The sequence below is a fragment of the Xenopus tropicalis genome, chromosome 5 (assembly GCF_000004195.4).
Source record: "Xenopus tropicalis strain Nigerian chromosome 5, UCB_Xtro_10.0, whole genome shotgun sequence".
NCBI lineage: Eukaryota > Metazoa > Chordata > Amphibia > Anura > Pipidae > Xenopus > Xenopus tropicalis.
This window is the reverse complement of record NC_030681.2, coordinates 149,544,215-149,571,648: the sequence shown is the minus strand read 5'-3', so window position 1 is coordinate 149,571,648 and position 27,434 is coordinate 149,544,215. Positions and strand designations below refer to the sequence as shown.

Below are 27,434 nucleotides of genomic sequence, written 5' to 3'. Positions count from 1 at the left end.
TCCCAATTAAGATATAATTACCCCTTATTGGGGGCAGAACAGCCCTATTGGGTTTATTTCATGGTTAAATGATTCCCTTTTCTCTGTAATAATAAAACAGTACCTGTACTTGATCCCAATTAAGATATAATTACCCCTTATTGGGGGCAGAACAGCCCTATTGGGTTTATTTCATGGTTAAATGATTCCCTTTTCTCTGTAATAATAAAACAGTACCTGTACTTGATCCCAACTAAGATATAATTACCCCTTAGTGGATGCAAAACAATCCTAATGGGTTTAATTAATGTTTTATGGATTTTTTAGTAGACTAAATTACAGAAAGTCCCCTTATCCGGAATACCCTTGGTCCCGAGCATTCTGGATAACAGGTCCTATACCTGTAATATGAAATCAGCATTGCTTGAAACATAGATTCTACATGGTTGGCAAGTAGAGATTTGAAGGCTAAGACCTTTCATAGCGAAGCAGTGTTTCTTCTATTATACAGTATCTTTCCATTAAAGGGGTATTCGCCCAGTAAAAAAAGTAAAATCAAAAGATAATAATTGCTGAAAAAAATGAGTTCCATCTATTTAGACTGTTGGGGGGGGGTAGACTTGAGAGAGATTTAGATATAGGGGAAATACTCAAAAGCCTACCTTTTCACCACCCTATTATAATGTAGCCTTAACTTGGATGTAAGATAATAGGGCTTGACCACATGCTGGACAACAATGGGGGGGGGTTAAGCCCCCAAAAATATTTTTTTATACTATTGATAATATTATATCATGGGAAATCATGAGAAATCTTGGCACCAAACTGCTCTGCCCCCTACCCAGCCCATAGAATGAGTTAAAATAAACTAAACCAAAGTGGATATGGGTTAAATTAGAGTATTCAAAGGCCTCAGAAGATCATCGGCTCTATCTGCAATCAGTGGCTCAGAGTAATGGACAAAGAGTTGAAAGAAAGACTTTGTGAAGCTGCAATTTTATCCGATATGTGACTACAGAACAGTCCTGGTCTAGGAAATGGACTTTCTTTTCAGACTAGAGGTTGAACCAGGAGATCCAGTAGATCAATCCGCTACCCTGGGGTCCCAATGGATCGATTGATGCCTAGTTGCAAAAATATTGTTCTAAAACAGATTATTTCCACCAAGGATCTCCACCAAGTATTACAAAGTGACAAAAACACCAACATTCAATACATTTTGGAAAAAAATATTTTCCTTATCTCTAATAAGACAACCAATGGCCTTCCAGGTCTCATTCATATATTGATAGAGGCAGATAGAAAATCTTAATTTGGCACTTAGCACAGGCCCCCTTGTTATCTGAACGTGGACCGAGAGTCAGTTGTTTGGATGATTCTTCTACTTGGCCAAATACATCCATCACTGCCATGGATCATATAAATGCTATGTACATTGATAATATTATGAATGTAAAGAATATCTGTACAAAGATTTACAAGCTTGTACCCCTTGTACCCCAGTAATTGCTGAACCAGAACTCCTGTCAAGAGGCGATGGGGGTTTGAAGATGAACAACAATATTAGGGGCACAGGCTGGAAATATATTTCAAACTTACCTTCTACCAGTGAAGTCAATAGAGTTACATTGGCAGCTTTTCTTCTTCCAGCGGGTAAGTTTAAACCCAGTCTGTCAAGTTTCTCTCTCAAACAGCGGCCCCCATTTTTGGATTTTGCTCTATAGGAAATAATAGAATTTGGGTTAAGAATCTTCGTCATAGCTTGGCTGGAGAACAAGGATCATGAGATGATCAGATGAGACAACCATCTAACTGAGGTTATTTTTTCTGTTGTATATCTGCTGGTTTTCTTTATCTTACAATTGAAATGTTGTAGAGTTCTTTGAGTTAATTCTGGGACACGCTCTATGGTTTATAGGTTATAGTGGTAATACCACTACAGGACCACTCCAAATAGGGATCCAGTAGAAGAGCAACAGATACAGAATTGGTGATTCAAATAGAATAAACCAAAGGTCTGACATACAGGAAGATGACTACATAATTAACTTCACAATTAGAGTATAAGTTGTTGGGCAGTCTTGATCCCCAACAACCAGATAGCACTTCACATTTCAGGTTTAGGTAGGTGTAATTGACAGTCACCACCTCCACCACAACAACAGAAGATATAGAAAAATGAGAAGATCCACTGAGATAATCTCAGGCTATTAATGTTGATATATTTCAATACCCAATATTTTACAGTCAACATCATGATCAAAGTTTATGCAAACATTAACTTCCTCTACTTGCAGTTGATTGGGAAATCTAAGCTTCCGGTAGCCCTAAAACTAACATTGGACTGGTCACCCTTATGTCCACCCACCCATGCTACCATAAATTCCTCAACTTGCAGTTGATTGGGAAATCTAAGCTTCCGGTAGCCCTAAAACTAGCATTGGACTGGTCACCCTTATGTCCACCCACCCATGCTACCATAAAATTCCTCAACTTGCAGTTGATTGGGAAATCTAAACTTCCGGTAGCCCTAAAACTAGCATTGGACCAGTCACCCTCATATCCACCTACTTGTCTAGCTTCCCTTCCCTACTAGATAAAGAGAAGCTGAAGTTGTTTCCTCACCATTGGTACTTTGAGTGAATGAACCCCCAGTCCCAAACTCAATGAGTTAAGAACTAATACAAGTCTGCGTGATCCTCCCTAGTGGTGTCTGTTCATAAGAATATCCATAGAACCTCAATTTCAATAAAAATTAATACATTATTATTATTATTATAGGTTATTTGCTCCCAAAAGTTCTGTACCCACAAACCTAAGTTGGATAGTGTCACATCATGATATATCTGACTTGGGGCAGGTAAACTCTATTCTAAAAGAAGACTTCTTAAAAAAACATATACCTTCTCAATATGCCCCCTAGTAGAGAAGCGTTGAGGCATTCTGGCGGCGAAAGGCGTCTTTTCACTTCGGCTATGGTGACTTTGTATTTCGAGGTGGAGCTTAGAAGGGAGAGGCGCCCAGGAACCGAGCAGAAGAGATCAGTAGGATTCACCACACAGGTGCCACCTAGAGACAGTAATATGACATTGTTAGTTTGATGTAATTGTTAGTTTGATGTTTTATGACATCACTGGTAAAGATCAAAGTAAAATTTTGGGTATCATGCTGCACTCTTTTTAGAAAAAATACATAGTTGTTATGCCCTGTAGTCTCTTCCACACATGTATTTTGGCACCATTGCCAGAGGGAAGGTTTCTCTTGTCAACTATGTGTTGATAGATCTGTTCTTAAAGCACCAGCAGATCTTCCCATGCAAAGTTCCCAACAATAGCCCTCGCCCCCAAGATTTCAATCGTAAAAATGAACCCATTTAATGATATGTGCAGGAGTGCAAAATACATTTGGGGGACTCAGACCATGTTGGATAATAACATGTAGGTGAGTATTGATGTGGAAGTCACGTCACGGCCAAGGGATGGAGACTGTAGATGTCTTCTTATGAGCATGGTCTTCTTATTAGTATGAATTTCCCATGAGCAACTATTACCCTAAATGACCTTCCAGCTGGACTTCCAGGTATATCTATTTGGTCCTATATAGGGTAACCAGATCACTTGAACATTCAGGGATACGTCTAATAAATACATGTTGCAGGGCAGCATTGATTGTATTCAAAATAAGCTGCAATCAGTTCAGCCCTGTTAGCTGCATTTTCTAGACTTGTCAATTGATCTGGTCACCCTATCAAAGACCAAATAGGCACTAAATCTCATCCTAACTGGTCTTCGGGTTAAGGTCCCCATACACGGGCCGATTGTAGCTGCTGATATCGGTCCCTTAGACCGTTTCGGCAGCTTATCGGCCCTTGTCGGGGCAGCAACAACGGGCCAGATATCGATCGGGCAGGTTAAAAGATTTAGTCGGATCGAGGATGCGGTCGCTTAACCGACTGCCCCATTGCCGTCATTATAATTCGATCTTTTGGCCCCAAGGCCAAACGATCGAATTAGCCTAAATTTTCCCGATATCGCCCACTCGTAGATGGCCAGCTTTAGGTCCCTCACTGGGATCTGAGAAGGTGCTGAGAAAGGGCAAAGCAGCTGGTATTAACATGATATTGAACCACGATCTTTTATAACTAAGGGTGAAGACACACTGAGCTACTAGTAGCAGCAACTTTTTCACAGCTACTAAACCCCAGAAAATCCCCTGCCATAGACAATACTGGGAATTGCCTCTACTAAAACACACGTAGAGACAATTATCAGTAAATGATCAGCATTGTCTATTTTAGTAGCCACAACAAATAGCTGCTACTAGTAGCTCCGTGTGTCTTCACCTAATAATTACTGGAAGCTTGAAAACAGTTAGACATACAGGACAGAACTTGACCAGCCATCATAAGGCCGAGGGACCTCCTTTCTGTACAGTTTTTATAATTCCGGATTTATATTGGTGGTTACCCATGATTAGATAAGCAAAACAATACAGACAGAGAGACTGACGCAGTTGGGTTTAAGACTGCATAGGGCGCTCAGTGGCGTAACTACTAGACTTTTGGTTAAAAAAAAAGACCCGGGCCCCCCCATTCTGCCACCAGTGTTTACGTTGGGCCCTAGCGGATATGGGTGCTGGGTGCTCCCCTGGTAATTACGGCACTGCGTACACACACATATACTATACTTTAAAGTTGAACTCAGCACAAAGCTTGTACTTTTAATTTTTTTTTTTCATTCTTGGTCTGGGCGCCTACTTTGAAGACGACGGCTCACTATATATATTTAATGTACATGAATGACAATTGCCCTGTGAAATAAATCATGAACAAGCCCACAAAAGAATCACGCTGGCAACAACAATCGCATCGCTGAAGGCAACGTCTCCGCTGCAGCCCGATGCCGCCTGCGTTGATGGAATGTATTATTTACGGCGTCTATGGGAAGGAATGGGCCGGCTCCTCGGCACGGCGCCGCTTCTCCTCGCCGTTGCACCGTGATATGGAGACGATCGTTACCGAGGACTATAAAAACTCAGTGTAAGCTCTTTTGGGCAGGGCTCTCTTCACCTCTTGTATCGGTTACTGATTGCTTTATATGTTACTCCTTGTAGAGTGTAAGCTCTTTTGGGCAGGGCTCTCTTCCCCTCTTGTATCGGTTACTGATTGCTTTATATGTGACTCCTTGTAGATTGTAAGCTCTTTTGGGCAGGGCCCTCTTCCCCTCTTGTATCGGTTATTGGTTGCTTTATATGTTACTCCTTGTAGATTGTAAGCTCTTTTGGGCAGGGCCCTCTTCCCCTCTTGTATCGGTTATTGGTTGCTTTATATGTTACTCTGTATGTCTCCTTGTAGAGTGTAAGTTCTTTTGGGCAGGGCTCTCTTCCCCTCTTGTATCGGTTATTGATTGCTTTATATGTTACTCTGTATGTCTCCTTGTAGAGTGTAAGTTCTTTTGGGCAGGGCTCTCTTCCCCTCTTGTATCGGTTATTGGTTGCTTTATATGTTACTCCTTGTAGAGTGTAAGCTCTTTTGGGCAGGGCTCCCTTCCCCTCTTGTATCGGTTACTGATTGCTTTATATGTTACTCTGTATGCCCAATGTATGAAACCCACTTATTGTACAGCGCTGCGGAATATGTTGGCGCTTTATAAATAAATGTTAATAATAATAATAATAATGTAGGATTTGGGGTTTGAATTCCGACAGCAATGGAGGTGGATAAATGGCAGAGGCTCATTCAGGCTGGAAAAGGGAGGCCACACTGGAAATGGGTTCTGTTGGCAGCAAATGAGTCAAGGGTTCTATTGTGTATATTCCAAAATGGGTTTTGTCTGCCGGTATGAAAAACCAACACAGTCTGCAACTGAATTAGATTAAATAGGATCTGCCCCTCACTGGACACAGGGGGTGGATATTGGTCACACTGAAGCCTTTAGCCTATGCGGAAGTGAATACAAATAAACCCAAACAAAAATATTGGGACAATATGGTCATTTCAAACTCAGATCTCCCCACCCTATAACGGCATTCAATCCATGTACAGGTATGGGATTCCTTATCCGGAAACCCGTTATCCAGAAAGCTCCGAATTACGGAAAGCCCGTCTCCCATAGACTCCATTTTAATCAAATAATTCAGAATTTTAAAACTGATTTCCTTTTTCAGTGTAGAAATAAAACAGTACCTTGTAATTGATCCCAACTAAGATATAATTACCCCTTATTGGGTGCAGAACAGCCCTATTGGGTTTATTTAATGGTTAAATGATTCCCTTTTCTCTGTAATAATAAAACAGTACCTGTACTTGATCCCAACTAAGATATAATTACCCCTTATTGGGGGCAGAACAGCCCTATTGGGTTTATTTCATGGTTAAATGATTCCCTTTTCTCTGTAATAATAAAACAGTACCTGTACTTGATCCCAACTAAGATATAATTACCCCTTATTGGGGGCAGAACAGCCCTATTGGGTTTATTTCATGGTTAAATGATTCCCTTTTCTCTGTAATAATAAAACAGTACCTGTACTTGATCCCAACTAAGATATAATTACCCCTTATTGGGCAAAACAGCCCTATTGGGTTTATTTAATGGTTAAATGATTCCCTTTTCTCTGTAATAATAAAACAGTACCTGTACTTGATCCCAACTAAGATATAATTACCCCTTATTGGGGGCAGAACAGCCCTATTGGGTTTATTTAATGGTTAAATGATTCCCTTTTCTCTGTAATAATAAAACAGTACCTGTACTTGATCCCAACTAAGATATAATTACCCCTTATTGGGGGCAGAACAGCCCTATTGGGTTTATTTAATGGTTAAATGATTCCCTTTTCTCTGTAATAATAAAACAGTACCTGTACTTGATCCCAACTAAGATATAATTACCCCTTATTGGGCAAAACAGCCCTATTGGGTTTATTTAATGGTTAAATGATTCCCTTTTCTCTGTAATAATAAAACAGTACCTGTACTTGATCCCAACTAAGATATAATTACCCCTTATTGGGGGCAGAACAGCCCTATTGGGTTTATTTAATGGTTAAATGATTCCCTTTTCTCTGTAATAATAAAACAGTACCTGTACTTGATCCCAACTAAGATATAATTAATCCTTATTGGATGCAAAACAATCCTATTGGATTAAATTAATGTTTTATCGATTTTTTTTTAGTAGACTTAAGGTATGAAGATCCAAATTACGGAAAGACCTCTTATCCGGAATACCCTTGGTCCCAAGCATTCTGCATAATGGATCCTATACCTGTATATCTGTATATGGTGTAAAAGACACCAGGGAGTAAATTCTTAAATAAACAGGACATTTCATTTCACATAACCAATAAGATTGTTAGAAATGGACCTAATTTAAACAGCTTTCAGTTGGTCTTTGTTTTTAACCATTTTCGAATTGCAAAAGCCTAAAATTGAAAACGCTGTTCGATTGTCGGGGGGGATTTTTGACCCTGCAATGAGACTAACTGCTACAGCTACAATTTTAGCGTTATTCTAATGGGGAGAATGTAATAAAAGTCATAAATGAAAAAAAAATGCGCACAAAAAAAGAATAAAAATTTGCATTTCGAAATGTAATATGGTTCATTAGACTGTTATTACATTGCACTGTCACAAACAACTCAATTCGCAAAGTTTCTTTCACTGTCGCTAAACAGTTTCCGTGTTCGCAAAGCCCATATAAATTAATGTTTTACGTTTATCCTTTTTTTCAGGGTTGCTAGGGTAATGAACCCCCTAGCAACCAGATAGCAGTTTGAATTCTGAAAGTTGCACAACTAAAAATGTAAATAAACTAGGTGTACCTGCCTAGGGGGCGCAATTTCAGAAAATAAAAAAATCCAGTTACATATCAATACCAGTTTTATATACTTTCATTGTCCCTACAACTGCATTTTGGACCTTGGAGAAGGTCTAGGGAGGCTTGGCCTGCCCTAAACAGACCAACTGCCACATATAATTTATTGGTTCATACCCGGGAAGCCTTCTCTTGGTAGCCTCCACTAGCAAATCATCCTTATCCTTCCCATGAATACAGCTCCCTTGGTGACCAACATGGACTATACCACTGTTGCCTTGGGTGCCAATGCTCCCTGACCCATTGTAAGATATATTGTTATAACCAATAAGCTAACCAGTTGCTACTGGTGGTTCTAATGACATCTTCATTCATGTATTTCATGGAATAGTTTTCTTTATCCTCCCCAAAGTTCTGATAGAACCCTTGTGCCTATATAGTCAAGGGAACCTTGGCCACTCCCAATATCCTTATCCACTATTCCTCTGGTGCCTGGGTACACACAATTCTTTATATTTTATACAACGTCATATACAGTCATACAGTCCATTATTAGATAAAAGGACAATCTATTTAACCCTTTGCAGAGGAAGAAATAAAACCCCACTTGTTCTGCCCAGTCCTTGGCTTTCTGGTGCAACTGTCAGGAAAGAAAGATGAGTCCGGCCATATTGGACTTCAATAGACTCATATTTATTCTCTTTATGACGAGGGAGCAAGCGTTTTCCTTTCATGCAAAAGAAACACTTCAATATGAATTGTAAATATCCCATTGTTATCCTTGTCGGCATTGTCGAAATGACAGGTCGACGTTTTTTAGGCTCTATAGTCAATGTGCCCCTTCAAGACAAGAGGGGGGGGGAGGTGGTGGAGGAAAAACATCTGTCTGAAAGACTTTAAGCTGTGTGCCGAAGGACATAGAAATAGTTTCTAAGGCAATGATCCTATGGGCTTCCAAATCTCACCATTGGGTTATCATGAAGGACTGTGCCACACTGACGTGCCTTGACTTTGTTCATTAGACTCAAGATCCCAATGTCTTAGATCTCCTCAGTCACATTCTGAAGGATCTACCCTGGGAAGGCGGCCTCCGTGTCTCATATTAATGTGTTCCCTTGTTTGTATTCTGTCACTAGCTAATAAACACCATGTATTATTCACTCGCCTAGCTGTGTTATCCTTCTCCGACTGCTAGGCCTCAAGCTACTGGCTCAGCTCTGGCATCTGTTATGGTGTTTGGAGCCAACCAAGGTCTTTCAATGAAACCCTTTGGAAGTCACCCAAAGCTCAGAAACAAAGGAGTCCGTGGTTTGGATGAACAAGCTTTCCAACCAGTTGGCGGGTCAATATCCATAACTATTGATCGGCCATTTTGAAGACAAAAGGTCAACCAAGAAATTCATAGGAGGCTCAGCATAAATAAGCAATATGGTTTTCCATATTACAGAGCATTCCTGATAATTGATCCCGTTGAGCGCTGCTACATACTCTTTCATATTAGAAAGGATAATGTAAATCATTCGTGTATTTGTCTCTGATATATTTCTAGGCACTGTAGAACCGGGGTGTTTATAATTAATAACAAAGGGGTGTAACTAAAGGGGTTGCAAGGGTTATTACAATACCATAAGCACAACTGATTAGATCGTTGACCCCTGCAGTAAGAAGGGGGCCAAGTCCCTACTACCTGTACAGGGGGTTAGGGTTGGTTAGTTTATAGGTGGTTATGGGGGACATAAGTGTTTGGGCCAATAGGTAAGGGGTACTGTGCTTAATTTTGCCCTTTTAGTGATGGATACGGAACCCACAGCAAGCGAGTAAAATTCTGACTCTCTAGCGCCACCAGTTTAGCCCTCACTCTTTATACTTGCAGCAATAGTTATGGTGCGGCCATGGGCATATGGGACAATGAAAACAAAAACACAATCAGCCCAGAGATACATTTGGAAATGCAAATATCTAATAGCATCAGCCATTTCATCTACTTTATAATTATCTTGTAGTTCTGACCCATTTTAGGCTTAGAGTCGCCCACTGCAAGGTGAGTGATAGCAAATCAGTGGCTCCAAAACTGTGGGGCAAGAACACCATGAGTTTTGGATTTAGGGAGGGCAGTATGAAGGCCAGTGAATGAGACAAAGTCAAAGCATGTTAGGCCACCATGCGGCAATAACACTATCCATACAAAAAGATTGCTATTAATGCTATTAATGAACTAAATCCTGCAATACCTGTACAGCCCCCTCCCTTGTAGCTTATAACAAGGTTATAAGCACTCACCCCAAATCTCCCCCTAACTGGCCTTCAGGCTGGGCCCCCTTAGCCCATAACAAGGTTACAGATATATAGAAACATTGGGGTAACAGTCACCCTGCTATAGTTCCAGGGGTACCCAGGGCACAAATAAGCACTCACCCCAAATCCCCCCTAACTGGCCTTCAGGCTGGGCCCCCTTAGCCCATAACAAGGTTACAGATATATAGAAACATTGGGGTAACAGTCACCCCGCTATAGTTCCAGGGGTACCCAGGGCACAAATAAGCACTCACCCCAAATCCCCCCTAACTGGCCTTCAGGCTGGGCCCCCTTAGCCCATAACAAGGTTACAGATATATAGAAACATTGGGGTAACAGTCACCCTGCTATAGTTCCAGGGGTACCCAGGGCACAAATAAGCGCTCACCCCAAATCCCCCCCTAACTGGCCTTCAGGCTGGGCCCCCTTAGCCCATAACAAGGTTACAGATATATAGAAACATTGGGGTAACAGTCACCCTGCTATAGTTCCAGGGGTACCCAGGGCACAAATAAGCACTCACCCCAAATCCCCCCTAACTGGCCTTCAGGCTGGGCCCCCTTAGCCCATAACAAGGTTACAGATATATAGAAACATTGGGGTCACCCCGCTATAGTTCCAGGGGTACCCAGGGCACAAATAAGCACTCACCCCAAATCCCCCCCTAACTGACCTTCAGGCTGGGCCCCCTTAGCCCATAACAAGGTTACAGATATATAGAAACATTGGGGTAACAGTCACCCCGCTATAGTTCCAGGGGTACCCAGGGCACAAATAAGCACTCACCCCAAATCCCCCCCTAACTGGCCTTCAGGCTGGGCCCCCTTAGCCCATAACAAGGTTACAGATATATAGAAACAATGGGGTAACAGTCACCCTGCTATAGTTCCAACCAACCCTCCTTTCCCGTATGGGGTGTACCTGGGCACATAGGATAATCAGTATGGCAGCTCAGAGGCAGGACAGTATGGAGCAGTAGGGCCGAGAAGGCCTGTTTGTGTTTAATCAAAATCAGATCTGACATGGCTCCCAGATAGCAATAAATGCATCGTTACTTCAGTGTCAGTCACCTCTAAGCGATTTGACAAACTCAAGATCTTTTTAAACGCAAAGAGTTCAGATCATATTAATTCCCCAAAAATGTTTTGATTCAAAGTAGTTTGTAGTTTATTTTGCCCCGGGCAATCGGAGAGGGAAAAAAAAAAAAAAAGCCCGCGATTGCCTATAGTCTTGTCCTCTTCCTGGCCTAGAGGCTAGAACAGTATTTAAGCTTTTTTGAAATTTGCCTGGGGCCTGCAGGCTTTATGATCACACAGACTAACGGCAACTTTTTTTTAGAGTTTAGATTGTATGAAAAAAAAAAAAACAGGGGGCAAAAGTCACTGTGTTTCCTTTTTATCCCAATATTTTAGACGGAGGCTCATAATATCTCCAGCCCACTCAAAGGGTAAGTTATATCCTTCCAAACACTGATCTAAAGGCGGCGGGTGGGGGGGGGGGGGGAGTCTTTTATTTTAAAAAAAAGATTATTTTTAATGATTAAAAAAACCCACAGACGACTCCTGTAAATAGCAGCTTCGTCTTCAAAAAAAGAAAAAAAATTGGAATATGTGAATATTCAACTAGGGCAAGAAGCTGCACTCTGTATGAGCAACATTAATATGATCTCTGCAGAGTTGGGTATTCTGGTTATTATCATATCAAAGGAGATGCCCCGAGGCAGGGAGAAGCCATCGATACACAGGCACCGGGGTAGAGTAAAGATTATTGGGAGTGATGGTCGGAGAGGCTGCGGGCGAAAAGCCGCCACTGCTTCTTGTTTATTATATATATATATATATATTTTTTTTTAACAGGAGCTGAAGGCAGGGGGATCTGGGCGTCTGCTTTGCTGCAATATAGTTTAGCTAAACTGGGATTAGAAACAGCAGCTACAGGAAAATAGGGGGGTTTGTGTTCCCCAACAACCTGTTTGGGGAGGGGGGGGTTTGTTTAACAGAAGCAGGCCTGGATTGGGAGTCGGAATAGGCCTTGGAATTCCAAGTACACAGAGTCCCCCCCACAGCCCCCCAGCAGTGACTTTCTATGGCAGGGGTCCTCAAACATTTTAAACATTGGGCCAGTTCATGGTCTCTTAGACTGTTGGGGGGCCGGACTATAGACCCCAAATATGGACTGCTCCCTGCTGCATCCCCCCGCTCCCCGCTTCATCCTCTGGATCCCTGCTCCCCCGCTCCCTGTTGGGTCCTCCAGCTCCCTGCTCCCCCATTGCATCCTCTGGCTCCCTGTTTACCTGCTCCCTTGGGTCCTCCGGATCCCTGCTCCCCCACTCCCCGTTGAAACCTCTGGCTCCCTTTTTACCCGCTCCCCGCTAGGTCCTCCGGCTCCCCCATTGCATCATCTGGCTCCCTGTTTACTCGCTCCCCGCTGGGTCCTCCGGCTCGCTGCTCCCCCACTCCCCGTTGAAACCTCTGGCTCCCTTTTTACCCGCTCCCCGCTGGGTCCTCCGGCTCCCTGCTCCCCCACTCCCCGTTGAAACCTCTGGCTCCCTGTTTACCCGCTCCCCGCTAGGTCCTCCGGCTCCCTGCTCCCCCACTCCCCGTTGGGTCCTCCGGCTCCCCCATTGCATCATCTGGCTCCCTGTTTACTCGCTTCCCGCTGGGTCCTCCGGCTCCCTGCTCCCCACTCCCTGTTGAGTCCTCCGGCTCCCCCATTGCATCCTCTGGCTCCCTGTTTACCCGCTCCCCGCTGGGTCCTCCGGCTCCCCACTGCATCCTCCAGCTCCCTGCTCCCCCACTCCCCACTGTGTCTGCAGACAGGTAGTAGCCAGGGGTCAGGACGCAATGGGGGCCCAGGTAAATTACCTTAGGGATCCAGCTCGTGGGCCGTAGTTTGAGGATCTCTGATCTATGGCACCTTACAGCAGCCCCTCTGGCATTTGCCCGAACCCACAGATTGCCAGTCTGGGCCTAAACAGGAGGCAATGAGGAAGACACCTAAGAGCTCACTGAGTTCCCATAAAATATGTGGACCCTTCCAAACTCTGTAGGTTTATTATTATTATATGTGGGACCTTTAGAATAGGCATCAACCCCAGAACAGAATATATGGATGTAAACTGACTTGTATTCTCCACCACCCTGTTTGGGGGGGGGTCCATTTAATAAAAGCAGGTCTGGATTGGGAGTCGGAGTAGGTCTTGGTATTCCAAGTACATGGAGCCCAATAAATAGTGACTGTCTATGGCATCTCTGGCATTTGCCCGAATCCACAGATTGCCAGTCCCGGCCTAAACAGAAGGCAATGGGGAAGACACCTAAGAACTCACTGAGTTCCCATAAAATACTTGGGCCCTTCCTTCTTCCTAAATGTGTAGGTTTAATATTATATATGGTAACAGAAAACATGGATCCAAAGTGGGATTATAAAAGAGGACTTGTATTTCCCACCACCCTGTTTGGGGGGGTCCATTTAACAGGAGCTAATGGGGAAGACACCAAAATTCATAGAATTATCATTAGAGTAGTGATCAACCCCAGAACAGAAAAAATGTATTTTATAGTAGAATTTATTGATAACATTCCATGCTTCTTTTTCTCAACAGAAGACCTTGAAACTGCATTATTCTGTGTGTATAGGGAGGTGTTTATTCTGGGAATGTGTCGGGTTATACATTATAAATCAGTGCAGCCATTACATTCTCTGCCTTTATTCCCTTAATAAAGCACCAGACTCATGTACAAAGGGAGACCCAAACTGCTTTGCATTGCTACTGTAATTAATAAGGCATATACCTTGCATAAGTCCATATGTGTAGAGAGAATCGATTTTGGTAGAAATTCACAAAAATAGAATTTATTCTTGCAGAGAGTGAATATTATAATCAAAGAAAATGACAGGAAATAATGAGAATGGCAGGGAATGGCTCTATCAAACAACATTGTATACAAACAACCCAGTGAGCTATATGCTATTGCAGATACTGCAGTGCAATCATATGGAGCTCATATCAATAAGCGTTGGGGAGAGTGAGAATAAACTAGACAAGTGGCTGGTTTGGGGCTCTAGAATGTAAGAAAAATGTCTTTTGCAATAAATAAGCGAAAAAGGATGAAATAAAGAGCTGTAGGAAAAATGATTGACACGTATGTATTATAAAGCGCAGGCATATTGCGCAGCGCTGTACAATAGGCGCATATATAGGCATTGAGCTATGAAGGAGGAAAGAGCTGGCTAGAGCTTACAGTTTATGGGAGTCTATGGGTAGAATAATTCCAATGGATAAAATGCTCAGTCTGTGAACAAAGGGGACTCCAAAATACATGGAGAAAACATATAGCGGGGAGAAATACATAGGCTAAACCCGCTGCTCGGCTGAGCCAACTGATTGCAAGCTCCTAGTCCCTGATAATGGGGGAAATAGCGAGGGGCAGAGGCGCTGTCCATTTCAGCACCAAATGCGCAAAGCGCAACGAGTCCCACGCTTTGTTGTTCTACTGTACCAGCTGTCTGCCTCATTAGCGCCTTATCCAGCCCCAGGCTAACAGTTAAAATATGCATCCCACCCTGCACTGCAACCTGCAGCAGCCTCTAGGAATCGCAGCGACCCCTGCTCTGAATATATTCCGACTTGGATTCCCTCATTGGGGTACTAATATACTGCCAGCCCCCTCACAGACAATATATATATATATATATATATACACTCACATACATACATAATACTAAACTGCTATATACATAATATTAAATACCGACAATACTAAAATCCAATGTTAATTACTGTAAATGCGCCTATGTGTATATATGTGCCAAATTACTGTGTAGCTATCATTTGTTATATATTTTATACCATATCAGTTCATCAATTTATTTATACGTTTTACGTCTAAAATGACCTACAGTAGGGAACTTATCATGGCTACTTATTATTATCTATCAATGGAAACGTTAAATAATGCCCACATCCAAGCATGGCAAATGTGGAGTCATTTTGACTAGCCTTTATTCCACTTATTCTTCAGCAACAAATAAATAAATCCTAAACGACATAATAGTTGTATCTGCAAATAAGAAATACAATAGAGAGAATAGGAAAATAACGGGCGGGTTTAATTGCCGGACTAGTTCACCTGTAAGTGCGACAATTGCGCAATTTCACCCACAAAGACAATGCTCGAAAAGGTGATTATTAGAAAGGGGAATTGGAATATTCAGTAAAGCCCCAGTATAGGTGATTGTATGGAATATCCGTACACACTTTGGGGGCGCAATGTATAGCGCTGGCGTCTGTCTGGAATCATAGTAATAATTTCGCGTAAATGCGCATTGGTGAGCTGAGTACATAACATTTTATTTTAATTCCATTAAGCAATTAAATATCAACTTACCTCTTCTGATTACTCCGCCTTGACTGTTGAGAACTAATCCGCACTGGGCCTCCACCGAACCCTTAAATAAGATACAGGGGCAAATAGGTAAACATTCATATAAAAGCGCATCCATTCAGCCAATATCATCAGCTTTCCCTAAGTTCTTTATTGTTCATCCTAGCGGCGAATAGTCACATGTATACAGCTGTATTTAGTCATTTTATATCGATATCATCTATTTCTTTCCATGTCTCCACTTTCTTTCTGTGAAACATAAAACTCATATTTATAGAGTTAAATTGTCGCTATATAAAATACTATAAACTCTCTTTTTATTGACTGAAGCAGCTTTTTATATCTCTTTCTTAATTTGTACATCTCTCCCTCTCTATTACTGTCAATTGTCTAAACATTCTCCCCATATATCAAAAATCCAGTTAACCCTATAAATACCGTTGGTGCGTATTCATTTCATATGTTTTTTATATACAAACCAAATTAATGCCACTGCGCCTTTAGGGTCTGCACCAATTTATTATGTATCCAGTATATGTTCTAATATTTCAAATAGCGAAATGACAGTTATTTATGATATATTTCATATGAAGTGTATGTGTTTGTGTGTATAGACACAATATACAGTATATATATATATATATATATAGACAACAACAAGAGATTATCTGCACTCATCTATTATCAATATATATATATTGGACATTATATATATATATATTTATTTATTTATTTATATTTACTCATACAGACATATAATATTTTAGACACTATATTAGGGTTATATGCACCAAACAACCTTATTTCTGACTATCGAGTAATAAAGAGAATATTTTATAGAAATATAATAATAATAAAATAATAATAAAATAATAATAATAATAATTGGATACACATTTAGTAACCTGCCCTAAGCAGGCCCAAAGCCTTGGGAAAGCCCTGATCACAATCAGTAAGTCTCTTTCCAAACAACTAATTTAACTGCTTCTATTTTCTTTTTTTTCTCACCTCTTCAAATTTGTGGCAGAATAAAAAGGAACAAAAAAAAAAAAAAATCTCCAGAAACATAATTCTGAGCCCTGAGCTTTAAACTGATTATGAAATCGATATATAAATATAAAAAAGGGAGGAATTCTTGAAGGGCCGCATAAATTAGCCCCTGTGATTGGACAAGGTGTGACAGGTTTCATTGTTGCCCATGGAAAATCTTTTTAGGGGACTGAAAGATGCGACTCGCAGGCCCAAGACCCTCTACATCTGTTCAGTTTGACTTGTAAGCACCCTGCAAACTTATCCGGGGGGTTCCCTTCATGTTCTGTGGGAGCCGAGCCAATTTTTTACATTCGTTGCAATGAAATGATTAAATAAACCATAAAATACTTTATACGAACAGTAGCCCGTATTTTGATTACTGCGATGTTTAAAAACCCACGAACAAAATCGCCTCGTTAATATTTTTATAACCATTTTATTATATTTGTTTTATGACTAATAGTATAGAACTATTTTTATAATAAGACTCTACACTGGTTCCATCAACGAAATCATTCGGCTGTTGAATTCCCCGATCTCTGCAACTTTACGGTTTCTAAATAATTTGTCTAGAGGAGCAGCTGCGATTTACTGCCTGTGGATTAGTTACTGTTTATAACCAGCTTATTCTCCTTGTGCTGTTTGGTCGGATGACATTGCATAAATGACTAGTTGAATGGTATTAAGAGGGAAAATTGGATAAACTACGGTGCTCTTTTTGCCTGGGATTTAGCCATTGTCTGCCCCCCTTGCAAATGCACTAATCCCTTCTTTTGAGAGAAGGGGCCAAGCTCAGCTCTCGCTAAAAGGCAAAAAAGAAAAGAAAAAAACATTTGTACAGATAGGGGGAAATCAGCAGCAGACTGTGCTTAGAAAAGGAGAAGGGGATAAATCGGATCCCCTATTGAATTCAATTATTATTCCCTTAAATAGACTAGGAACTGAGACTAAACAGCAGTCTGAAGTGATTTAATGGAGTAAATAGGGTAGAAGTCATGTTGGAGTGACCCAGTCACCCTGCTCTGCTGTTAAACAACCTGCTCTCTCCCAGCCAGCGAGTAGGGGAACGAATTATATACAGGGGGATATAGAAACAGATATAGATAGATAAATAAATAAATAAAAATATATATATAGATAAATATATAAAAGCAGATATAGATATATAAATATAGATATATAAAAGTGAAAAAGTACATATCTTGTTTCATATATATATATATATATAGATAGATGATAGATAGATAGATAGATAAGCAGATGTAGATATATAAAAGTGAAAAAGAACATATCTTGTTATATATATATAGATAGATGATAGATAGATAGATAGATAGATAGATAGATAGATGATAGATGATAGATAGATAGATAGATAGATAGATAGATAGATAGATGAGAGATGATAGAGAGATAGATAGATAGATAGATGATAGATGATGATAGATAGATAGATAGATAGATAGATAGATGATAGATGATAGATAGATAGATAGATAGATGATAGATTAGATAGATAGATAGATAGATAGATAGATAGATAGATGATAGATAGATAGATAGATGATAGATGAGAGATGATAGAGAGATAGATAGATAGATAGATGATAGATGATTGATAGATAGATAGATAGATAGATAGATAGATAGATGATAGATAGATAGATAGATAGATAGATAGATGATAGATAGATAGATAGATGATAGATGAGAGATGATAGAGAGATAGATAGATAGATAGATGATAGATGATAGATAGATAGATAGATGATAGATGATAGATGATAGATAGATAGATAGATAGATGATAGATGATAGATAGATAGATAGATAGATAGATATAGATAGATAAGCAGATATATATATATATATAAAAGTGAAAAAGAACATATCTTTTTTCACTTAATTCGCCAAATTCCTAATGATCATTTTAGCTTTGTGTCTCTAAATATCTATAAAAGAATATTAGAAATATATATACTGTATATATATATATATATATATATTATATATATATATATTTCTAACATTCTTTTCAGAATCCCTATTGCAGATCGCTGAGTAAACCCCTAAATAACCTATTTTAAATATACAATTAAGCAACTTTCACGACTCATTTTTAGTGGTTTAAGTGAAGACACACAGAGCTACTAGTAGCAGCTACTTGTCGTGGCTACTAAAACAGACAATGCTGATCATTTACTGATAATTGTCGCAACGTGTGTTTTAGCAGAGGCAATTCTCAGTATTGTCTATGGCAGGGGATTTTCTGGCGTTTAGTAGCTGCAACTAAGTCGCTCCATCCTTACAATAGCTACTGAAAGCCGTGTCTGTTCCCTGCGACTATTGCAATAATGTTCTTATAGACCTCCCTTCTCCTACATTGTTCCAAGCCGCAGAACCAGCAGCGCAAAAACGAATTCACAAACAGGCATTCGATCTGGAATTATATTCGCCAATACCGTTGGAAACATTTAACGAATAGATTGAATTTTATTTCTTGGTTTTACTTCGCTTTTAACCCAATTTCCCCCCTACAGCTTTCCGTAGTATGAATACAATGAGCTATTTTTTTTTGTGTAAGGAGCCCCGCCCAAGTTACAAGGGAGAGAGGGAAATACCTGGGCAGCCGATTCGATCACTTGCGATCAAATCGTATATTGATTATTTTGTTGTTTTTTTTTTTTTACCTGGAAATCGTCTCCTCCTGCACCTGAGAGACCCAAACTGGATCCGGGCAGGAGTCTCTGGTCTGGGTGCATCCCATACTGGGAACCATGGCTCATCAGCGACAAGTCGTGCCTGCGATATGCGTCTAAGCAGCCAAAGTCCCTTCTTTGATCGTCCAAGCAGGATGACTTGAGTGCTCTGGCGTTGTGAAGGTTAATAAAATCTGTGGGCTCCCCATGGTGGATCTGCTGGTAATATTGCTGGGAATGATGGAGGGAATTTAAGGAATAGGCGTCTGGATTAACCCCTGGGTGGCTGTGCTGGAACTCATAGTGGAAGGACTGGTGGTGCAGGGGGGTATATTGATGATTAGTAGAGAAATAAGGCGAAGTAAAGTCAGTGCCAGTCGTGGAGTAAGTTAGAGGAGACGTGGAAGAGTAGGCGACAGTCGAGTTGGCCACAGACTCCAGACAACCAAGTTGCATCAAACGATAGCTGTTTGATCCGTCATGACGTATCTGGAAGGAAGGGAGAAAGGGAAGAAAAAGACAGAGACATAAAATAGGTTTGTCGTTTTAAATAACACAGAAGACGTGCTATTTCCCCCTAATACGATATAAATCCGTCCCGGGCTACGAAAAATCGTTTTTATTTCGGATCCTTTATCGACATTGGTTACCAATCAATTTGTTTGCAACAACCAGGAGGGGGTTAACAGCCGTCAGGCATTAGCCATAAACATAGGAGAAAAATACAGGTTTCTAGACGATAATAATATTACAGATGAAACGGTAAAATCGCAGGGTCGCAGGGAAGAGTCCAAACTGATCTTCCCCTCGGCCGATTGCAACGTTATATTCAAAGTGACCCCCACATCAAAGAAAATCAAACTTACTGTATCACAAAAGCAGATTTCCGTAGGTGAGAAAACGCAGTCGCTCCCAATACTAATCGCATCCGCTGTCCCCCCCAGCCATTTTATCCTATGCCCAGAAATGATTAATTCGTTTGCAACATGCCTCAATATTATGTCTTTCTACGAGGGGATTATTTTTTTTTTGTTGTTGTTGTATCTGTCTCTCCCCCCCCCCCTTCTTCAATTTCGTTATAACAACTGTTGTATTGTGCAGAATGCCATTCCAGGCGACAGATGTCATAACGAATTTCTCTCTCCCCCCCTTTTTATATCTGTAAGTTTTTGGGGAGGCAGATATTTAAGTCACTGTAACGGTTACACGGATTAAGGGGAAAAAAAGGGGGGGGGGGGATAATATATATAACAAAAAAAAAATCTGTCACAGAAAAATAAAAAACGAAAACAACAAAATACCTCGGAATCGTGGACCAGTCCTGGGAATGAAGTTGACATGATTTAATATTTGTTTTTCTTCTTTCGTTTTTTTTGTCAGTAGATCCGAAGTTCGCGTTTATATCTATTCTATTCTATTTTTTTTCCCCCCAATAAAAGCTCGTTCGATCGGCCCCAGACACGAATCTCGTTTCCCCCCGTAGTCTGCTAGAAAAATCCTGTAGCAAAATATTCTCCCCTCTGCTCGAAACCAGCAGCCTGGATGAGATTTTGTACTTGCTGGGTAATTCTTTCGCTGATGTCGTAGGTCCCTTGGTAATATAGAAGTTTTGAAAATTAAGCATCAGCAGTGAGGAATGGGGAGGACAATAGATAGAAGAGCTTTATCCCAAGAGACACGGAATAAATATTGTATCTTCCCCTAATAAGGAACTGTGGGATCTTTTGACAATTTAGCCATTTTTTTTTCCTCTCCCCTCTCTCCTAATCTCTTATTACTTTATCTTTTTACAACGGATATATATCTGCCGATGCCATTTCTTGTGATTTGCCCGTATTTATAGTGGTTGTACCGCTCAGATGTCGGACTTTCTAATATTAGATCGGCTATACGAACACGGGACTGTATATATCGATATCGATATCGATATCGATATCTAAAGGATAAATTCGATACAACGGGAGTTTTCGTTTCCTATTAAATATATATATTTATTTACTGTGTATATATATATATATATATATATATATATATATATATATATATATATATATTAATTATTATGATGTCCACACACCTTAATAAAACGAATTAATCCTGACACTGTATCCCAAGCTATGGAGAGAAGCCCCCTTTATATGACGTGGAATGTTCCCCCATTGAAGCCCAATGATGCACATTAGCGCCGATCAACCCACTTGTTGTAAATCAATTTACAGCGGGCAGAAAAGGAAAAAAAGAACATTTTAAAACGAAAGAATTGAAGGTGTGAAGGAAGGGGGGGAAATAATCAGTGATAGAAATTAGAATAAGGGAAAAGATCCAGCCTGGAGATAAAGGGGGATCCCCAAACCCCCTTTGTTTAATTGGTTTCTAATGGGGCTTTTGCTTTCAAGTGTTAAACATAAGGAAGGTGTCTTAATAAAGAGCCGCAGGCAAACAAAGGGCTGGAGCTTCTATCCGCCCTGCCACACGGAGAAGGGAGGAAAATAAAGAAGGAGAGGAAGGAGGGTTGGCTGGGGCTGCTGTGCGGCTGCTGGTGTAAAAGCAACTGTCATTCTGCCTTTCAGCTAATGGACAAAGGCACACGGATAGGGCTCAGCGATTGTGCGAGGGGCAGTCAGGGGCATCTCACTAACTGCCAGTGGGGTCAGCAGGCCCCCCCATGATTAGCCCATCCAGCCCCCTGTAATGCACTGTAGCACCCAATGGGGGGGGGGGGGGGGGGGGGCAGGGGACCAAGGCAGGCTGGGAATCTGCATCTGAATGTCTATTAAATAGGGACAAAGCTTATCTATATCTATCTATCTATCTATCTATCATCTATCCATCTATCTATATCTATCTATCTATCTATCATCTATCTATCATCTATCTATCTATCTATCTATCTATCTATCTATCTATCTATCTATATCTATCATCTATCTATCATCTATCTATCTATCTATCTATCTATCTATCTATCATCTATCTATCATCTATCTATCTATCTATCTATCTATCATCTATCTATCATCTATCTATCATCTATCTATCTATCTATCTATCTATCTATCATCTATCTATCTATCTATCTATCTATCATCTATCTATCTATCTATCTATCTATCTATCTATCTATCTATCTATCTATCTCTATCTATCTATCTATCTATCTATCTATCATCTATCTATCTATCTATCTACCATCTATCTATCTATCTATCTATCTATCTATCTATCTATCTCTATCTATCTATCTATCTATCTATCTATCTATCTATCATCTATCTATCCAAATATTTATCTATCTATCCATCTTTCATCAATCTTTCTATATCTATTTATCTATCTATCCATCTTTCTATCTATCCATCATCTATCTATCCCAATATCTATCTATCTATCTATCTATCTATCTATCTATCTATCTATCCATCATCTATCTATCCCAATATCTATCTATTTATCCATCTGTCTATCTATTATCTATCTATCTATCCCAATATCTATCTATCTATCTATCTATCATCTATCTATCTATCTATCATCTATCTACATATATAAAAGCATAATCAATGCAGAAGGTGAAGTTTATTTATCCTACGTTTCAGTTCCTTACTGGAACCTTCATCAGGGAAAACCTAAAGAAGGTTCTGAAATGTTGGATAAATAAACTTCACCTTCTGCATTGATCAAGTCTTTACTCCTTTTTGTGCAAACCCTGAGAGCACTGGCACCCAGGTATTGTCTCCTACTTTTGGAGGGTTCCCCATCCCAGAAATATGTATCCAAATACATATACATATATATATATTTGGATTGACGTTTCGGTCCTCACCGGGGACCTTTATCTAAAAAAAAAAAATATATATATATAAGTTGGAAGGGTAATTATAGGAATAGGGAGAGATCTACTCAGCAAAGGCAAACAAAATAAAGGCCAATTTGGTTTTGCTTATAAATATTTCCCCATCATGTGGCTGATAGGAGCATACAGGAGATGCAGGGAGTTGCACCCATCTGTCCCCTCATTCCAGCTACACCCTATTTATTGCCAGGGTGTTGTCCCATTTTGGGAAACTCTCATGTAGTAAAATACAATTTCTGAAGTTGAACAAAATCAATATTTCTTTTTGTAGAGAAGGGAAAATATCAATAATTCATTTTTGGATGAATAACGCCCAGGACTTGATGGCAGGGAGCAGCACAATGTTGGCATAGGAAGAAAGCTGCCTGCCAGGGCTGAACCCCACAAGGGCCATATGGGCATAGTTTGTAAGCTCTTGTGCCCATCTGTGATGTCTGGCTGCCCCACTCCCTCTCTCTCTCTCAAACTTTAGAGGAATCTCATTGAGCCAAAGGCTTTATAGAACTCACAGTGGGTAAAAATCAGCCTAAATCTTCTTTATTAACCATAGCAAATCCCCCGCCCCCCCCCCCAAACAATATGGTCTGAGCTGTCAGAAATGTATATGTCAGCCTTACTTACAATCATATTAAAGGGGATATAAACCCTCTGCATAACTTTCATTAGGCAAAATGATATATTAATGAACCATTACAGAATTCAGCAATATATAACATTATATCTGAAACCTATTCCTGTATAAATGTGGGTTTCTGGCAAATAAGGGTTAAACTGCTACAGACAAACACTCTAATTCCCCCCCTAGAAGTGGGGACAGGAGTCCCCGGCTGGACCCAGGGATGGGGATTATACAAACATAATTAAAGGTACAGATTCCCCCCTATACAGGGAACTCATTGGCTGCAGGGGCCGCGGCTGCACCAGAGAAGCTGAAGGGCAGAATCGCTGGCTGTGTAATAACTGCAACTTATATCGCACCGTTTTAGCCCCTAGTCCTTTCCAATATCTGTAATCTGGATTGATCGTGATTTTAAACGTTTATTATAAGCCATTTATGCCACTTGGGGTGTAGGGGGATTTTAAAATGAGATATTATGGGGCTATTGGCTAAACCTTACTGTAGTCTGTAGAGAAGGAATTTAGAATTATAGTTACTAGATCCTATGGGATGTAGCTCTCTATACACACTCACTCGCACTCACACACACACTCACACTCACACACTCTACAGGTCTACAGTATATAATACACATTAGATGTAAATACAGAGTGTCAGTTGCACATATACTGGCAGGGAGTACAAATGATTGGGTATTAACTGTACAACCACTAGGTGTACTTGTACCTACTTACTCTCATCTGTGCTAGTGCCCCCTCATCTGTACTAGTGCCCCCTCATCTGTACTAGTGCCCCCTCATCTGTACTAGTGCCCCCTCATCTGTGCTAGTGCCCCCTCATCTGTACTAGTGCCCCCTCATCTGTACTAGTGCCCCCTCATCTGTACTAGTGCCCCCTCATCTGTACTATTACCCCCTCATCTGTACTAGTGCCCCCTCATCTGTACTATTACCCCCTCATCTGTACTATTACCCCCTCATCTGTACTACTGCCCCCTCATCTGTACTATTACCCCCTCATCTGTACTATTACCCTCTCATCTGTACTATTACCCCCTCATCTGTACTATTACCCTCTCATCTGTACTATTACCCCCTCATCTGTACTATTACCCCCTCATCTGTACTATTACCCTCTCATCTGTACTATTACCCCCTCATCTGTACTATTACCCCCTCATCTGTACTATTACCCCCTCATCTGTATTATTACCCCCTCATCTGTATTATTACCCCCTCATCTGTACTATTACCCCCTCATCTGTACTATTACCCTCTCATCTGTACTATTACCCCCTCATCTGTACTATTACCCTCTCATCTGTACTATTACCCCCTCATCTGTACTAGTGCCCCCTCATCTGTACTAGTGCCCCTCATCTGTACTATTACCCCCTCATCTGTACTATTACCCCCTCATCTGTACTATTACCCTCTCATCTGTACTATTACCCCCTCATCTGTACTATTACCCTCTCATCTGTACTATTACCCCCTCATCTGTACTATTACCCCCTCATCTGTACTAGGGCCCCCTCATCTGTACTTTTACCCGATCATCTGTACTATTACCCCCTCATCTGTACTATTACCCTCTCATCTGTACTATTACCCCCTCATCTGTACTATTACCCTCTCATCTGTACTATTACCCCCTCATCTGTACTATTACCCCCTCATCTGTACTATTACCCTCTCATCTGTACTATTACCCCCTCATCTGTACTATTACCCCCTCATCTGTACTATTACCCCCTCATCTGTACTACTGCCCCTCATCTGTACTATTACCCCCTCATCTGTACTATTACCCCCTCATCTGTACTACTGCCCCCTCATCTGTACTATTACCCCCTCATCTGTACTATTACCCTCTCATCTGTACTATTACCCCCTCATCTGTACTATTACCCTCTCATCTGTACTATTACCCCCTCATCTGTACTAGTGCCCCCTCATCTGTACTATTACCCCCTCATCTGTACTATCACCCCCTCATCTGTACTATTACCCCCTCATCTGTACTAGTGCCCCCTCATCTGTACTTTTACCCCCTCATCTGTACTATTACCCCCTCATCTGTACTATTACCCCCTCATCTGTACTATTACCCCCTCATCTGTACTATTACCCCCTCATCTGTACTATTACCCTCTCATCTGTACTATTACCCCCTCATCTGTACTATTACCCTCTCATCTGTACTATTACCCCCTCATCTGTACTATTACCCCCTCATCTGTACTATTACCCCCTCATCTGTACTATTACCCCCTCATCTGTACTACTGCCCCCTCATCTGTACTATTACCCCCTCATCTGTACTATTACCCCCTCATCTGTACTACTGCCCCCTCATCTGTACTATTACCCCCTCATCTGTACTATTGCCCTCTCATCTGTACTATTACCCCCTCATCTGTACTATTACCCCCTCACCTGTACTATTACCCCCTCATCTGTACTATTACCCCCTCATCTGTACTATTGCCCCCTCATCTGTACTAGTGACCTCTCATCTGTACTATTACCCCCTCATCTGTAGTATTGCCCCCTCATCTGTACTATTGCCCCCTCATCTGTACTATTGCCCCCTCATCTGTACTTTTGCCCCTTTATGTGCCCAGCAATGTCCCTGACAGGTGCAAACTGTTCCCACTTGGGTGCAATTGGGTCAGGCCCAGACACTATTGGTTCCCATGCCGTTTCCCAGCGGATCCCCCTGAATACAGTAAAGTCACCCCTACAACAAAGTCATTAAATAGGACACAACCAGTTTTGGGTGAGAAAGCGCCATTAGGTACAGTAAAGTCACCCCTACACAACTATGCCTGCGGTTTGGAAGGAATGTTGCATTGTGGGTAAAAAACTGAAAGGGCCAAACGTTTTTCCTTTCCCACTTCCTTAGTGGCTATAACAGGGGCCACTGGCAATTCAACCCTCCTATACAAACACAAATGGTCCAACTAATTGCACAATGTTATACATCATTCCTAATTGGATCTATGTTCATGCCCAAAGGTGCCCCACTGAGGTCTGAGATCCAGGGCAAATGCCCTTTCTGCCCCAGCTAAAACCTGCCCTGGGCACTTCTGCCAATAAACACATGAACTTTAACTCCTTATGGAAGTGACATGGGGGTGAAGGCTGCAGCAGAGCTCATTATTATATGGAGAGAAAGACAGACTACAGTTACACTTGGGTCATTTCATCCACTTGCTTTTATTGTTAAGATAAACCAATTGCCCTAACTAGCACCCACAGGTGGCACCCATAGGTGGCACCCAAGGGCCCCAATCCGATCTAATATAAAGGGTCACTGCCTTATTTGTTGGATCACTACTAAATGGAACAATATGGAAGAACTGGGACCAGCAAGAGAAATAAATCCCCCTAGGGTGACCGGATCCCTTGAAAATTCAGGGGTATGTCTAATACATACACGTTGCAGGGCAGGTTGCACTGAGCGCATTTAGAATAAACTGCAATCAGTTCAGCCCTGCCAGCTGGATTTTTTAGACGTATTCCTATATTTTCAAGTGATCCTACCCTAACCTGGTTATAGATAAAGAGAGAAGCACCCCAGAACCCCAGAACCCAGAGCTGCACTCATTGGTTTAATAACAATTGATTTATCTTTTAATAATGGAAATAGCATGAATAATGGATTTATAATAGATACATATCTATGTAAATACTGTATATATAGTCTGTGGCTTATGGGTACTTTCCTATTGCCCTATTGGTTCTGCTA

General features: G+C 40.9%; 1 protein-coding gene across 2 annotated transcripts in view; it reads right to left on the bottom strand.

Annotated features, from left to right (window-relative positions):
* tfap2d (transcription factor AP-2 delta) overlaps window positions 1-20,649 on the bottom strand; it is a 28,553-nt gene extending 7,904 nt beyond the window's left edge. The window contains exons 1-5 of one of the 2 annotated variants that reach the window (XM_002933582.5): window positions 20,511-20,649; window positions 19,201-19,698; window positions 15,482-15,542; window positions 2,883-3,048; window positions 1,579-1,697 (exon numbers count right to left, since the gene is read on the bottom strand). In XM_002933582.5, coding sequence (XP_002933628.3) covers window positions 1,579-1,697; window positions 2,883-3,048; window positions 15,482-15,542; window positions 19,201-19,698; window positions 20,511-20,549 — 883 coding nt within the window. In that variant the 5' untranslated portion in view covers window positions 20,550-20,649. Of the gene's footprint in view, window positions 1-1,578; window positions 1,698-2,882; window positions 3,049-15,481; window positions 15,543-19,200; window positions 19,699-20,075; window positions 20,266-20,510 lie in introns of those variants that run through there. The other variant, XM_031903068.1, reaches the window with a different exon arrangement.
* Between the last annotated feature and the right edge of the window lie 6,785 nt (window positions 20,650-27,434).